Source organism: Cheilinus undulatus, linkage group 6 (assembly GCF_018320785.1).
Source record: "Cheilinus undulatus linkage group 6, ASM1832078v1, whole genome shotgun sequence".
In the NCBI taxonomy this organism is placed as follows: Eukaryota; Metazoa; Chordata; class Actinopteri; order Labriformes; family Labridae; genus Cheilinus; species Cheilinus undulatus.
Genome location: NC_054870.1, coordinates 32,577,253 through 32,592,134, shown reverse-complemented (window position 1 = coordinate 32,592,134; position 14,882 = coordinate 32,577,253). Strand labels below are relative to the sequence as shown.

The window sequence follows — 14,882 nt, the reverse complement described above, 5'->3', positions numbered from 1 at the left end:
GTCAAAAAGTGCATTTCCAGATAGTTGCAGTGATTTATTTTTACCTTCATAAAGGAGTAGACTGCTTTTCTGTGCAGGTGATACTGCTGAATATTGAGTGTCACAACCTTTACATTTTTCACAGATGCTGGATCTGCCTGAATGATAAACTCTGGCATGGCTTTGTTCCATTTCTCCCTACAATTTTAACTCAACTGTCAGATTCTCTTTTAGATTTGGGAGAATAATTCAAATGATTCAACCTTGTAATCAAAGAATTCAATTGATTTTCTACACGGACATGTTCATGCATTTTGGTTGTTCCAGTGTGCAGAGGGACACTCTTAGTAAATGAACTTTGAAAATTCTTTAATTTAAGGAGACCTATTATTCTGATCCATATTTAACTATACAGTACTGTGCAGAACTTTTAGGCATGTTTGTGCCAAAAATTGAGGCTGAAGTAAGGCGTGTAATGAGGTCAATCAGGGGGGAAGGAGGATTGACACAAATGTATCGAAGCCTGCGAGTAAGTTCAGTCAGTAATCTCAACCCCAATGATTCACACCTGGCATGCATCTTAATCAAATCACACGACTCACATCCTCCTAACTTAGTGGTCTATTTGAGCTGCAAGATTTCTGGTTTCTTCCTCTGCTCTGTAATTGCCCACTCTGCCCTGGATCAGCACTGTGCTCTCACTGCAACCCACCTCCGATCCCAGCATCCACCAGCGTAGGGTTGAGATGTTATCTCACTACTCCTCAATTCTGCATGTAAAATAAATCTGCAAAGAGTGATTAAGATGGAGCCTGATGACAAACTATGTTATGCTGCCATGATAAATGCTTAAACAAACTCCAAATGGGAAATGACTGACTGAGCCCTGGTTGTGCTCTGGATGTCTTTGCACATTACCAGGGGTGTGGGAAAATAATCTGTTGAAAAAGTAACAAAGTTGAAACCTTTAGGGCAGAGTAAGGGGGTGGATGTAGTGAATATGCAGGGCAGTGAAGGGCAGTGGTTCTTAACCTAGGGTCAGGACACCCTTGGGGGTGAGGGGGTTGCCAGATGCCTTCCAAAAAAAGGATATTTTTAAATGGTTTCAATTGGTATATTTTACCCATTTTTATACAAATGTGTGCATAAAATTAGTAGATAAAAAATAAATATGGCCATTTGGTGAGATACATCCTCTTATCAAAGTAAAAGCTTCTTAAAATGTAAATCTGCACATGACTATTGCTCAATGTGCACAGCTGTGTTAACTATGCTTCAACCACCCTCAGGTACAGTGGCGGTCCCGAGTCTCTGGCACCTTTATTTTGGGGGTTGCAGGCTGAAAAATGAGAACCCCTGGCCTAGGGTACTGTCCAGGCAGATATCAGGGTCGCCAAGAGCCCCCTGGCTCAAACATACACAATAACTTTTGAAGCATTTTATTTTTTACCCAGAAGCCTCTGTGTTTTTCACTATTTTGCTAGGCAGATTTTTCTACCAGTCACGTGTTCTTGCATTGCAAAACAGTGACAGGGCTTTCTAGGTTTAAAATGGTTTGAAATTTTTTGATAGTGCGGACATTTGAGCCAATGTTTTGTGGCCCATTTTCACTGAAAAAAATCCTAAATTCAGGGAAAGCTGTACCCATCTGTTACACTGTAGTCCTTCTTAAAGGAGCAATGCTCACTGAAATCACTGGAGGCTAATGCCACTACTACTGCTACGTACCTCATACAACTCAACTTCAAAAAATACAGAAATATCCCTTTAACTCTATTTGCCTGCCTGTTAGAGAGTAAATAGTAACCACGGGTAGTCTACCTGATTCCACCCATGCAGTCTTTTGACTGCTGGACCACCAAAGCCTGAAATCTGGATCTGTTGTCGACATTAACACTTTTTGTATCATAGACAGTTTTTACACCAGTTCTACTTCGTCACAAAGCCAACAGATGTGACACTTTACTGCTCAGGAAAATGGAACAGTGAGCACACAAAATGTCCTTTAATGTCTTTTAATCTGGGCAGAGCAGCAGCGATGAAAGCTGAAACCCATCCAGTGCTGGTCTGTATGCTACTGCTTTAGCCAGATTAGAAAGGACATTTTGTCTACTGACTGTTCAGTTTCCTGTAAATGGTTTTTACTCATGATTTGAGGTATACCTGAAGAGGTTCTGTTATTTGAGAGTTCTTCTCTTTCTACCTTTTCACCACTCAACTGCTCAACCATTTGGTAGCACATTGTTAAAGTAAAATTACCTTATACTTCAGGTGGTTGAAGGGCTTCACTTAAGTTTTAAAGGTTATGAAGGAGTCATGGACTTACTAGGAACCTTAAACAGCTCACAGAAGAGTGTAATTATGAACAAAGTGTTGACGCTTTTAGCTGAAGAACTCTGCCAATTCCAGTTCAATCTGTGAGAGACAAAGTAGTTGGACTAGTCAGGCTGGATATGGCTTTTTGTGTTTGTTTATGTGGGTTATGTGTCCTGAAAAGAGAGATCACACACAACCCCTCAGTGTTCATTAACATATCCAGGATTCATTTACATATTAATACTGATTTGTTATTATTATGTGTTTGTGTGTATTTGTGTGCATGTCCTAGATAACCTTTTCAAGCCTAGAGAGAGGTCTATATCCGGCAGAGAGATGCAGCTGAGGTCCAGGCGGTGAGTTCTCCAGACGGCGTCTCTCCTCCCTTTTTGTTTTGATTCAGCACAATCCATCAAGCTTGTTTGTCATACCTGTCATGCATGCAGGTCTGTGCACAAACACAATACAGACTCTCACACCTACATGCTGTATGTATACAATAGATTTTTGACAGCCAAATGTCTCGACAGGAGATATGAGGGACCCTTTGTAAACCTTATCTCTTTCCCTCTTTCTTTTTTCTTCCCTTATCTGGAAAGGCACACCTGATCAAATGATGGCTGCCCATTGTAATTTTTTTCACAAACGGGACATTATCAGACTCGGAGGATCTCTTAACAAATTGGCTGTAGTTGTGGGAGTGAAAAAGGAGTCTGTGCGCGACCTGTTTATCAGTGCATCCAGGTTTTTCACCGGCTGTGGCCTCACTAGATAATACCTTGTCTCTCATATGCCAACCCGCTGGCACGGCTCAGCCACCCTCACACTTCTGATCCCAGATTCCTCTGCCCCCCCTGTATGATTATGCCTTTCTTGTGCATGCAGGATTTACAACAAGCTGCCAGAGGTGACAAAGAGAAAGGAAGAGGAGAAAAAGAGAGCTGTATCACAAACCAACAGACTGCGAGCTGAAGTCTTTAAAAAGGTAGATTCTAGGACTTTGATTATGTGTTCAAGAGAAGGGGAAACACAGACTTGCAGAAATATCAAAGCAAAAGAAAAATCACAGAGCATAAAACTTATTTTTAACACTGCTCTTTAAGTTGGCTGTGAATGCATCTCATGCTGTTAAACACTGTAGCAGAGATTTGAATGTTTCTCTGGAGAGGTATTTTAGTTAGAGGTGTAGATGTTGGGAATTATGGACTAGCCATACTCGTTTGTCACCCAGCAGGTGAGAAATGGCTCAAAATACCATTATTTTCTTTTAATGTATTTCTGTTGTTAAAGTGGAATATTGAAGTATTTTCAGACAAATTGCCCTAAAGCAACAACATGTTAACTTTCCACCTTAAAGTGGTATTCTAGAAGTCTATCTAACAATACCATCACTTTCAAAAGGAGGAAGGTGTCTATGTCATTATCATTGAGTGCCAGGCTGCCTGTTAATGGCACAATGTTACTTTGGCAGAGGGCAACAGTCTTTATAAGATACAGACTTAGTCTCACTGACGTCAACCATTGGTTTCTGAAAGATAAGGCTTGGCAACTTAGCACCATAAAGCTCCATTCATTCACAGAGCTACCCAAAATGCTTTGATAAATTAAAAAGAAAAAATTCAGAATGTTGAGAGCCCCTATTTACCTTTATCTTTTTACTGTTCCCTTATTTCCTTTCCATCATTAGCAAGCTCTTTTTTTCCATGGTTAAGTTAATATCATAATCTTCAATCTACCCAAAAATCATTTTTTTCTTTTCAAATAAAAGCAGGTCTATATCTACAGAGGAAGTTCATTACCCCTGGTTTAAGACCAATCTAAAATCAAACAGAAACGGTTTCAAATGCCAAAGAGTAGAATTTAAAAAGCAACAAAAAAGTGATTTATCATAATTAACTACAGAAATACTGAGATTTATCATGATTAAAAAAATTTAATCATTTGACAGCCCTAACTAAAAATAAATCTATGATTTGCCAAGACCTGTTTCTTTACTTGTTGATCTTTAAGTAAAGTTTGGAACCTCAAAATCCAATTCCCAATTTGCAAACCAATTTCCAAGCAAACCTGTCTGTGCTCAGGCATCTCAGCTCTGTAGGACAGGGTGAGGAAAATTATATCTTCATGGTTTCATTTCCAGAAGAAATATAGTGTTGTATTTTTTCTTGTTTTGTGTGTAACCCAGGTACAACAAATATACCAGGCTGATGTTGTAATTGTCATAGACTTTTCTTGTACATGTGTGAAAGATCTAAGGAGGAGCACAAGGTTTTGTCTGCTGTGAGGCTGCCAAAAATAGAATTTTTAATATTGACTAAAATCATGATAAAGCAGTTATTAAGTACTTTATACAAAGGTCTTTTGATAAAGAAAAGCATGTAGAGGCCTTTTGGGGGGGTTATTGGAGAAACGCTAAAAAGTGTATATATTTTTGATGGCAGTGTGTCACTTTTTTTTCTCTTCTGGGTCCTAGGGGGCTCCACTTTTGTTAGGAACATGCTGGGGGGGCTCCAAGAAAAATGGCTGGGGAACACTGTTCCAGAGAACGTGGGGAAATTAGATGATGTGTAATTGAATGATCAGCCAGCAGATGTCAGTGTTCCACTGCTAAAAACATCTTGTGCCATTCATCACACTGGACTGCAGCTGAGATTAATATGCCGTCAGTGTTTTGTTCTGTCATTAGCTAGTAGTTTTTGTTTAATCTGTAAAGTTTCTGAATTTTGTTTTTTTAAACTCATATGAGGAAACTTGAAAAATTCATGCCATTCATTCACTGTCCTCCACTCTTTACGCCACTGTGTTACTTCCAGAGCCGTAGAAACCAAATATTATGTTAGCTTTGCTAAAAGCCCATACTTAACATTAAGTCTACTACCTGCTTTAACAGGCAGCACCCTCATCCTCTGACAATGAAGGGTAAATAAATGAATGATATATTTAGGGCATGCTGTGTCAGACAGATCCACTCAGCTTCTCTTGTGGCATGCCCTCAGTCTCTCTCCCTCTCGAATCTCACAGTGACTTCACCGTCACCTCAGTAAGATATTAAGAGATGCGTTCAGTGCTTTCACACAATGTCACCGTCATGGCAGCTTCAGTGCGTGTATGTCAACAAGGAAAAGTGCAAGAGGTTTTCAATGAATTTTGATTCAACTTGAACAAAGCTGATCAGCTCCTTGATAGTTAGGGGAAACAGGAACTATTTTTCTGCCCACCTAGAGACATATCCAAACTTTTTTAACAGGTCAGCCCAAGAGGAGCATTGACTTAAGCAAGAAGGGTAAAAGTTCACAACATAGACTGTATTAATGTCAGCCTTTGGTTCCTGAAAAGACAAGGCATGGCAACTTACAAAGCACTATTCATACACAGAGTAATCCAGTATGATTTGTGTCTCTACCTATCCTTCTCTTGATTTAAAATAGACAAAGAATTAGAACTCTATCATATGAAAGAGCTTAAGTTCAAACTGGGACATGTTTTGGGGACTTTGGACCCTTATACAGCAAAGGGACATTATCTAATTCACTAAAATCAGAAAAATACCAGCCAGAAGTTAGCTTTGGTGATGTTTACATACTGGTATATCTTAAGGTGTGGAGATAAATTTCTCTTACACTGCTGCTAGGATAAAAGTCGACAGAAGTACAGACAGTTTTACGTCTTTACCATGTGTTGGGTCAATAATGCTGCTGTTTGGGAAGTGAAAGGCAAGAAATTCTTCATCAAAATATAGGTGAGTGATAATTTGCTAATAATAGCATTCAAAACTAACGTTAATCATATCGGGATCACTGTCAGCTGACAGTCAGTGTTCTGGCGCTGTAATGTCAGTTTAAAAGGGGTCATTTTTTATTTTTTTATTTTTTTTATTTAGCAAAAATTAACAGAAATGGTGCAAGGAGGGAACGAAGTCCATATTTTCATCAGATTAGCACAATATTTGATGGCAGTTTTAGCTTTAGTGCTACTATCTTTTAGCCTACAGAGACAGAGAGCACCATGTCTGATAAAAATCCAACATTTGCTCCTCTCTGGGTTTTCTCTCTGATGGCTTTCAGGTGAAGTATAACTCAGGCATCCAACTGAAAAAACAACTTATTTTCCTTAAACATGTAGGCGGCAACCAAGACTGCCAACTTGTCTGCCATCAGTTCATGAGTGTGACATCATGTGAAAGTTAATTGGGAGCCATGCCACCCCAGACCCCTCCCTGGTAACACCCCTGCACAGGCATCCAAAATTAAGTGACTACAGTTTATCCATACCACGCAGTTTAAATATGAAGGTTATAGTAAAGCCTTATTACTTTTTATGGGAACATTTTCTATTCTGGGGAAATAGAGGTGGCGGGATTAGTGACCTACCAGGTCCTTTCGTATGAAGCTATTAGCCAGGTTTGACGATGATGAAATTGGGAGCAAAATTGCATGTTTCTCCATGAGAAACTATGAGTCGTGTGCAGTTTGGACGCAGAAATTCTCCAACATTCTCAGAGCGCAGGGGGGACTCACTGTGGGATCTGATAGCACAGGGTTAAGGGCCGGTTGGTTTTTGAAAGCTGGCTGAAATTAGATTCCAGCTGTTGGGTGCTACTGTAAGAGGTGAATGATTGCATAGTAGGGTGTCTGTTTGAATTGCAAAATCTGAATTATTCCCTTCCCCACCTTGGCTGCACACCTCAGGAACAAGGCTGATAGAAGTGGAAGCCAATTTAGCAGCAGGAGTTGCTCCTGCATGATTCAGGGCTGCTCTTAAGAGATTGAAGGAGGGGGAATGTAAGAGATAGATGTGTTTTTGATTTGTTTGTTTGGGAGGGAAGATAACAGTAATATTTTCTTCTGTTTTGCAGAGACTACTGGATCAGATCCTGCAGAGATAAATGAAACACACCAACTATTCTCCTTGTATTCCATGTAGTAATTTGTATTCATTTTAATCTACGCAAATCATGCTTATGTGTCTGTCTTTTGATTTAATTTAAACTAAGTTCCTGTGATAATTCCCTTATATATCTTTGCATGACCTGCTTTGTAATGCAAAGAAATGCAACAAATCATAAGTACTGACTTTGCCAACCTTTGTGCAAGAGTAAACATACATTTTTCTGATGGATTCATTCCTCTCTTAATCTGCCTTATATGAAAAGATGTTTTGTTAAAGCTTTTGGCACATTGCGTTACTATCGTCCATTAAGATTTTAGAGACAGTGTATTTAGAATCAGGTGGAATCAAAAAAGTGACAAAAGCTTTGACAATCTTATTTTGCAGACGTTGACGAAGCCAAATATTTACATCCATAATTACTAAACTCTGAGCATCTGTAAGTTGATATAATAGGGCAATGAGTTTGTCATTTGTCTCCCATGCTTAAATGTGCACCCAGTGATTAAATGCATTACACATTAATCACAGCATTCCTCTCATTTCTGTCCCTTCTCTCCTAATGATTTGCTTTCTTATCTACCATATCATTTTCCATTAATGTATCTAAAAATGAAATAAAAGCATTCCAAGGACATTCCCTGTACAAGTGGCATCATTTTCCAGGAAACGGAGTCTCAATGCTTAAAGCGAAGCACCTTGACTCTGACATTGGCACTGTACTAAAGGTGTTTTTCAAAGAGAGTGAGGAGGGAGGACCGTGTTTCGTCACTGACTTCACGTCTGCCTCGAGGCCTCTGGAGCCTCCCATCCGGAACAGTGGAATTCCAAGCTAATCGAACTCAGGAGACATACGGTGCCTTGTGAAAGAGGGCCTTTGTCACATGTGCTCCGAACCAGAGATGACATTGTAATAAGAGAGGAGACTCTAGAGCACAGCCTCAGACCGCAGTCCACATTTAGCCTGTAAAGGTGACTGGACTGGCATCTCTGTGGCATTTAAACAGAGCCTGCTGGGATGAAAAGTGAACAAGAGAAGGACATGTGCTGCAGGTCTTAGACAAACACACTCAATAAATACACACTGTTTTTGTTGAGTGGGTTGCTCTGGAGTAAATACTGACAGTGTTTTAAACCCAAAATAAAACACAAAGTTCTAGTTAAATACAGCTTGATGTGGGATAATGTAATAACGTTGTGTGTGGTAAACAGTAGGCCTATTGTTTACAGAGGTTGCTGAAAGGAGAAATCCCCATGGGAGAACTCCTCTCCTGCCATGTCGGCTGGTTCCAGACGATGAGCAGCAGACTGACAGGCAGTTATATACAAGGCGAAAGGCTCCTGTCAGTCAGCCTGGCTCTCTGTGAGGCTTCATGTGTCTGTATGTCACATTGCTATCTCCACATAATGTGGACTATGCCTTCTGAGGCCTGGCGACTGGCTTCCAAATGGCCTTGACTGACTCAAATGCTCTGAGGATGAAGATGATATGTCTGCTAAAGAAAGGAGCTGAGCTTGTAGGGCTAATTGTGTACATTAAGGCAGAGCCACAGATTATAAGTGTTTCACACGCTGAGCATCCTGGGAGTTTCTCTCCAGCAGTGGTTCTATGTTCTTGTATCATGTTAAATCAGGTTCCCAGCTGCAATAAAAATGTTGACCCTCAAAGTGAGTAAGCAGCATGCCAGGAGGTACAAAGAGCTCATAAATGCATAAACAAATCAGCTGTTACACTGCATGTTAACAATAGAAAATCAGAGAGAGAGATCAGAGAAGAGTAATTGTGTTTCAATAAGACTCTTAAATTAAAAAATAAAGACATTGAGATTAACTAACATTGTAGTTTTTCAGGTCATAACAGAATCAAAGTCAGCTTGGGCAAAACTCTGACATTTCTCAGGTGATGTCTGTACTGGGACATCTGTGACTTCTAAGCCTACAGCGTATTCACTGAAAAAATTAGACTTAACCAGCAGGCCCAGGCACAGCACAGATGGGGCCACAATGAAGACAGCGTGTAAAATTCACATAGTTTTATTGCAAAGCTTAGCACTAAGTGATTGAAAACTGCACTTTGAGCTGAAACCTCAGTCTCATCAAAGTTAAATCTTAGATGCTTTGAAATGTTGCGATAAATTAGCATAAAGGAGCTGATTTGATAGAATGGGAGTGATGCTGTTGCACCATGTTTTCTCAATGCAGGGACTGTGCTGGAGAAAACAGATTTTTGGTTATTTTTCTTTTTAAAAGAAAACCTGTCTGTAAATACATGAACCCTTTCAAGCAAGCCCTTAAGGGCTGCATGTTAGCTCTGCAGCTTAACAGCTGATTCAGGGTTTGAATGATGAGTAGAGCTCAAGTATTTTACCTTTATTCCACTGAGGCATGGGCAATGGTTTTGAACTACTGTAATGCACTAGTTAGTACATAAACCCCAACATGGAAGCACTTTAAGATGGAACATTAGTGCAGTGGTTAGCATTGCTGCTGATAGTTATGGGCTGGAATCTCAGTCTTGTGATTCCATATAATTGTGATAAATATACAGTACATTTTCTATAACTAGCACATACCTTATTGCAGCACTCTAGTGTGGTGGTAAGTACTGTTGCCTCATGGCCAGAAAGTTGAGCATGAGAGTCCTGATTGGGGCCTGCCATTGTAGGGCAAGTGTGTCCTGTATTTCCCCACTGCAATGTCACTTATAATTCTGAAATGCTACCATACTGGAAAGTGCATAAACTAAAGCAAGCACGTGTTTGGTGGTAAGCACTGCTGCCCCACAGCTAGTGGGTTCTGCTGAGTTCAAATCCCATGTGGAAATGCAGTGTTTGGAGTTCTCCCTGAATTGAGGATGATGATTTTGAAGTACTGCAATGCAGTAGAAAAATCAACCCAAACAAGCAAGCACCCCAAAGTACCAGGTCAGCGCTGCTGTCTATTAGTCAGGAGGTCCTGGGTTTGAACTCAAGTTGGGGCAGTCCTGTTTGAGGCTATTGTGTCCTGGCTTTTTCCCTTTGAAATAGTTTACTATCTACTTACTTTTTCACAGCCCTGATTCTGTGTGGATAGGTCTCAATCAGGCTTGTATCTTGGGACATTGCAATTTTCCTCCATAATTCTTTGCAAAATTGCTCAAGCTCTGTCAGGTTGCACGGAGATGGGGCAGGAACAGCTCTTTCAAGTTCAAACACAAATTCTCAATTGAGGTCTGGACTTTGATTCAACCACTCCAGAACATTCTACTTTTTATCTTTAAACCATTTCTGTGTAGCTTTCGCTGTATGCTTTGGGTCATTGTCTTGCTGGAAAATAAATAATCTCTCAACCTGTAGTTCTCTTGCAGACTAATTAAAATTTTCTTCCAGGATTTTCCTCTATTTTGTGACATCCATTTTACCCTCTACATTTGCTAGCCTTCCAGGGCCAGCTGCCGAGGAGCATCCCCACAGCATGATGCTGCCAAACATAGCGTCTGTCTGATGGCCAAAAAGCAGCATTTTGGTCTCATCAGACCTTCCACTTGACCATGAAGTCTCCCACATGGCTTTCAGTGAACTCTAGTAAATATGTAATACAAGTTTTCTTCAACAGTGGCTTTATCTTTGCCTCTCTCCCATAAAACATTAACTGGTGAAGAACCCAGGCAACAGCCGTTGTATGAAGAGTCTCTCCCATGTCAGCTGCTGAAGGTTGTAACTCCAGTGTAGTCATAGGTGTCTTGGTGGCCTCTCTCACTGCTCTCCTTTTTGCACAGTTTGTGAGAACAGCCAGATCAAGGCAGATTTACATGTGCCATATACCCTCCATTTCTTGATGATGGATTTAATTGGACTTTTGGGGATGTTCAGTCTAATATAGCCTACTTTAAGCCCTTCAAATGTTAATAGAACTTGATAAAGGCTTATGTACATTCAGATTGTTAAGTAAATTTAAATTTACTGAAATTTCTTGATAGAACTTATCTTTAACAGCTATTTTAATATAACATGTTTAATAATGTTATTAAAGGGGTTCAACATCTTTCAATGTCAATTGAAATAATTCAGTTATTCCAAATGTTATCCAAATTAGTGTATCATTTATGGTAAAGATTCAAATAATGAAATCATATAATTATATTCATAAATGTTACTCCAGACTGATTTGGCAGAACTAGAACACATAGTTAACATGGTGATGTAGCCATATTGGGCGGTCTATTTTGTAGTGTTGACCTATCCTGACCACAAACACAATATATTTTAAACTAACCAGCATCTTTTTCAGTCTTGTAGGGATGCGTCAGAATTTTGTCAGATGTGTTATTCGGGAGAAGAGTGTATTTCAAAGATATCTTTATGATACAACAGAAAGTTTCCTGGACTCTTTGTGTTGATGCTAATAAGTATGCTATGCTAGCTAGCATGGCCCTGTTGCAGGCGTACATGATGATATAGTTTTCCGGTTCACTGTTCGACTTTGGCTCCCGCTTTAAAGTTGTCCAGTCTGCCCTTCGTCCTAATTATAAAAAGAGAGAACTGGTGAAGATAAATGAGGTCCATGTTGTTTTACAAATACAGTAAATGGGTCTGTTAACTGTCTGGCTTTAGGACCCAGCGGAATCTCAAGCGCACATGGCAAAGTGTGGACGCTCTGGTACAGAGATGATGGTAAGTCCGCGTCTGTATTCTCCAATATCCCCTCATTCTGTTTTTCCTGCTGCTACCAACCGTATCCCCACCACCTGAGCAACTCATTTACACACAAATACAAGCTGACACATGAGGTGGTACGTTATTTCCCGGAGCGTTGCCCGTCTAAGGAAGGAAAAGTTTTTGACAGCTTCCCATTGGAAATGACAGTCTGCCGCACCTTTTCAGTGTCTTGGTGGTGAACCTTTTTATTTTGCTTTTTAAACCCGGTTTCCCCACCACCAAATCACTGCTTTGACTTGTATTTTCATCCTGTCAGTGAGGTGAACATCCCTGAAGTGTCTGGTCTTGCTGCATACATTACGCAGTCTGACCGGAGCGCCTTCCCCCGGCTTCACCCCACCAAGCCCGGGCATCATGAGAGCCTGGAGACGGCGGAAGAACTTTACTTTTCTGATCCTCGCCCTCCGAGTCTGGTGCCTTTCCACGGCGACCGAAAATGCTGACAACACGGTTTACAATATACAAGAAGGTGAGAAGGAAACGCAACTCTTGAAATGTCTTTGTTTAGGGATTTTGGCTATTTTTCATGTAGTGCTGCAAATGCTGGAGAGCTGGGTTAGAATATTTCATTCATGTTATTTCAGGATACGGATAGCACTGTCAGCTTTTTTATTTATTTATTGTCGGAGTTAATTTCCTATATGTCAAAGACTTAGTCTACGACTTTTCTCTATAAATATCTTCTCACTAAAGAGAGGAACCAGTGTTTTTTTCAGACCCTTCTTTCTGCCAAGACGGAACAATGATGGGAAGTGTCAGAATGGACAGATGAGTTTAACATTCAAGGGGATGCTGCCTTATCTTTAGGTTGTAAACATGAGCCTAACAGGATGTTTTGATTATTCAGCTGCTAAACTTAATCTTCTAAATGATAAGAACTGGGTATTGTGTTTATGGGACAAAGCACGTGCCATTATTCAAATGCTTGTGTGTCAGTGTGTGCAGCTATGCAACCACAAAATGACAGATCATGGGAACCCTTGAGTGGATCTTTTATATTATAAACCTAGTCATCTGCGTTCATGTGAATGAATTTTACTGCTTTTGTAAGCAAAGTACAACACCCCCGGGTTATGAAATATATCAAAAAATACTTTAGATATCTTATCTAGTAGTCTTAACGTTGCTGCTGCACGATTCTCAGAAGTCCTATGAAGAAAAAAATGAAAGTCTAACTAATGTGATTGCATTTAAGGTATTTTTCTTGAATAATTAAGGCTAGTCCCCACTGTTGCTAATTTAATGCTGACACACATAAAGCCAGAGGTAGCGTAACTTATAGTACCTCACAAATTTCAGCAAGGGATCCCTGAAAATAAGCCCAGGGGCCAAATAAAAGGAAAGATACATTTCAAGTATGGGGTTGTTAGGGCTCTTAAAGCAAAGGAAAAGTTTATGTGTGTTGAAAAAGGGTACCACATACTACCCTTTTGATGTCAGTAGGACGTCAGGCTTCTTTATGAAACGTTTTCACAGCATCTTACATCTTGGTGGAGGCAGTGTCTTGATGTCATGCTGTAATTTGTGAGCTAGAATAAAGCAGAGAGGTTGTCCTGGAGGCACTCTCCCTCACCTCTGATACATTATCTGAATCGGTCTATCTTACTACATGGGGTACAGAAATCAGACCTGTGACTATAAGTCATTTTTGACTCATCAGAAGATAAACAGATGTGATTTGGATGCTTCTTTCTGACCAGGATATTGCCATTTTTCTTTACATGCCTGTATTTATTTATTTATTTATTTTTACAATTGCACATCCAACACAAACACAGATTTTCTCCTAGTGGTTCAAGATTTTGCAGCATTGCCTCATCCCAGTGAACAGAAAAATATATGTTATGCTGACACATGTCTAGCTGTCATTTTTGGTCCTGCTGCTTTTATCCTCATCTGATCTCTGTGTTGGGATTTCACCTTGGGCAGGGATCAGCTTCTCTGCACTATCACATTTAAATACACACATACAGCAAACTAGGTGAAGTGAAGATAATGTGTTACTCCAGGCTCCAGGAGATGTTTTTTTTTCCAAACAACTGCATAATGAGAAAGTTTGGGAGAATATTTCCTAAAGGACTTGTTCCAAAGCTGCACACTACAAGTCCAGTGTGGGGACATTCTGCAATTTAAGCCAAATGAGACTGGAGAACTTATCAACAAAAAAAGAGCCTGTATTTGACTTCATTTTGGGGGGAAAATTATTTTAATGACACATGTAGTGTTTGCTATTATTCCAGTATTATAAATGCTTGTTCTGATGTCGACACTTGTTTTTAACGTGAAAAAAGTAGTAGTCAGTAAGGCATTTCGGGACTAGCTTGCACTGCTTTTGTGGGTGTTCAGCCTTTACAAATGAGAGGAAAAGATAGCGTGCAGTCCACAAGCATATGCAAATGGTGAAATCAACGCAAACTGCTCTACCAGGCAGACATCCTGTGCCTGTTGCATTTACATTTATGTAAATAAGGGAATATTCAAAAACTTGGTTAAAACATTTTCCTCCTATATGCTAAAAAGCCTCATGGCAAATACCATCTAACTCACAGGGACTTGCACTAATCGCAGCAGGCAATTACAGTGGTGTTATTTAATGCTATTGCAATCTGTGTATTTACCAGTAAGAGTTCTTTCTTTTTCAAACCACAAAACTGTGGTTTAAAAAAATCTAGCAATGTTACGGGTTTCCTCCATTGCCTCAGCTAACACAATTGAGAACAACTGCAGTGTCTCCATTGTAACATCCTGTGTTTCAGAACAGTCATTTTTTGGTCTGTGACTCCTGGGCTAGCACGATTACACCATGTTGCCTCACTGAACTGGCCTAAATTTTTGGAACCAGGATGTAATCAGACCCGTTCATCGAGTGCATGGTTACAAGTAGGGATGCAATGAATCATCAACGTTATCAACAAAATTTAGTGACAACATTTGCTGCAGATAGATTTGGTCGTCAACGACTGGTTGGATGCTTGTTGTCATGCTGTATGCAAACATTGTGTT

General features: G+C 40.0%; 1 protein-coding gene and 1 long non-coding RNA gene across 7 annotated transcripts in view; both read left to right on the top strand.

The window, feature by feature from the left end:
* Positions 1-14,882, top strand: part of adam12b (ADAM metallopeptidase domain 12b) — a 166,832-nt gene that overhangs the window by 29,728 nt on the left and 122,222 nt on the right. For 2 of the 6 annotated variants that reach the window (XM_041789978.1, XM_041789976.1), the window contains exon 1: positions 11,890-12,348. The exons of 3 other annotated variants lie outside the window; for them this stretch is intronic. In XM_041789978.1, the coding sequence (XP_041645912.1) occupies positions 12,234-12,348 (115 nt within the window). In that variant the 5' untranslated portion in view covers positions 11,890-12,233. Of the gene's footprint in view, positions 1-11,823; positions 11,835-11,889; positions 12,349-14,882 lie in introns of those variants that run through there. One more of the 6 variants, XM_041789977.1, reaches the window with a different exon arrangement.
* On the top strand, positions 589-3,222 carry LOC121511335. Its single transcript, XR_005992037.1, has 3 exons — positions 589-714; positions 2,588-2,651; positions 3,181-3,222. It is a non-coding gene; the product is annotated as an uncharacterized LOC121511335 (long non-coding RNA).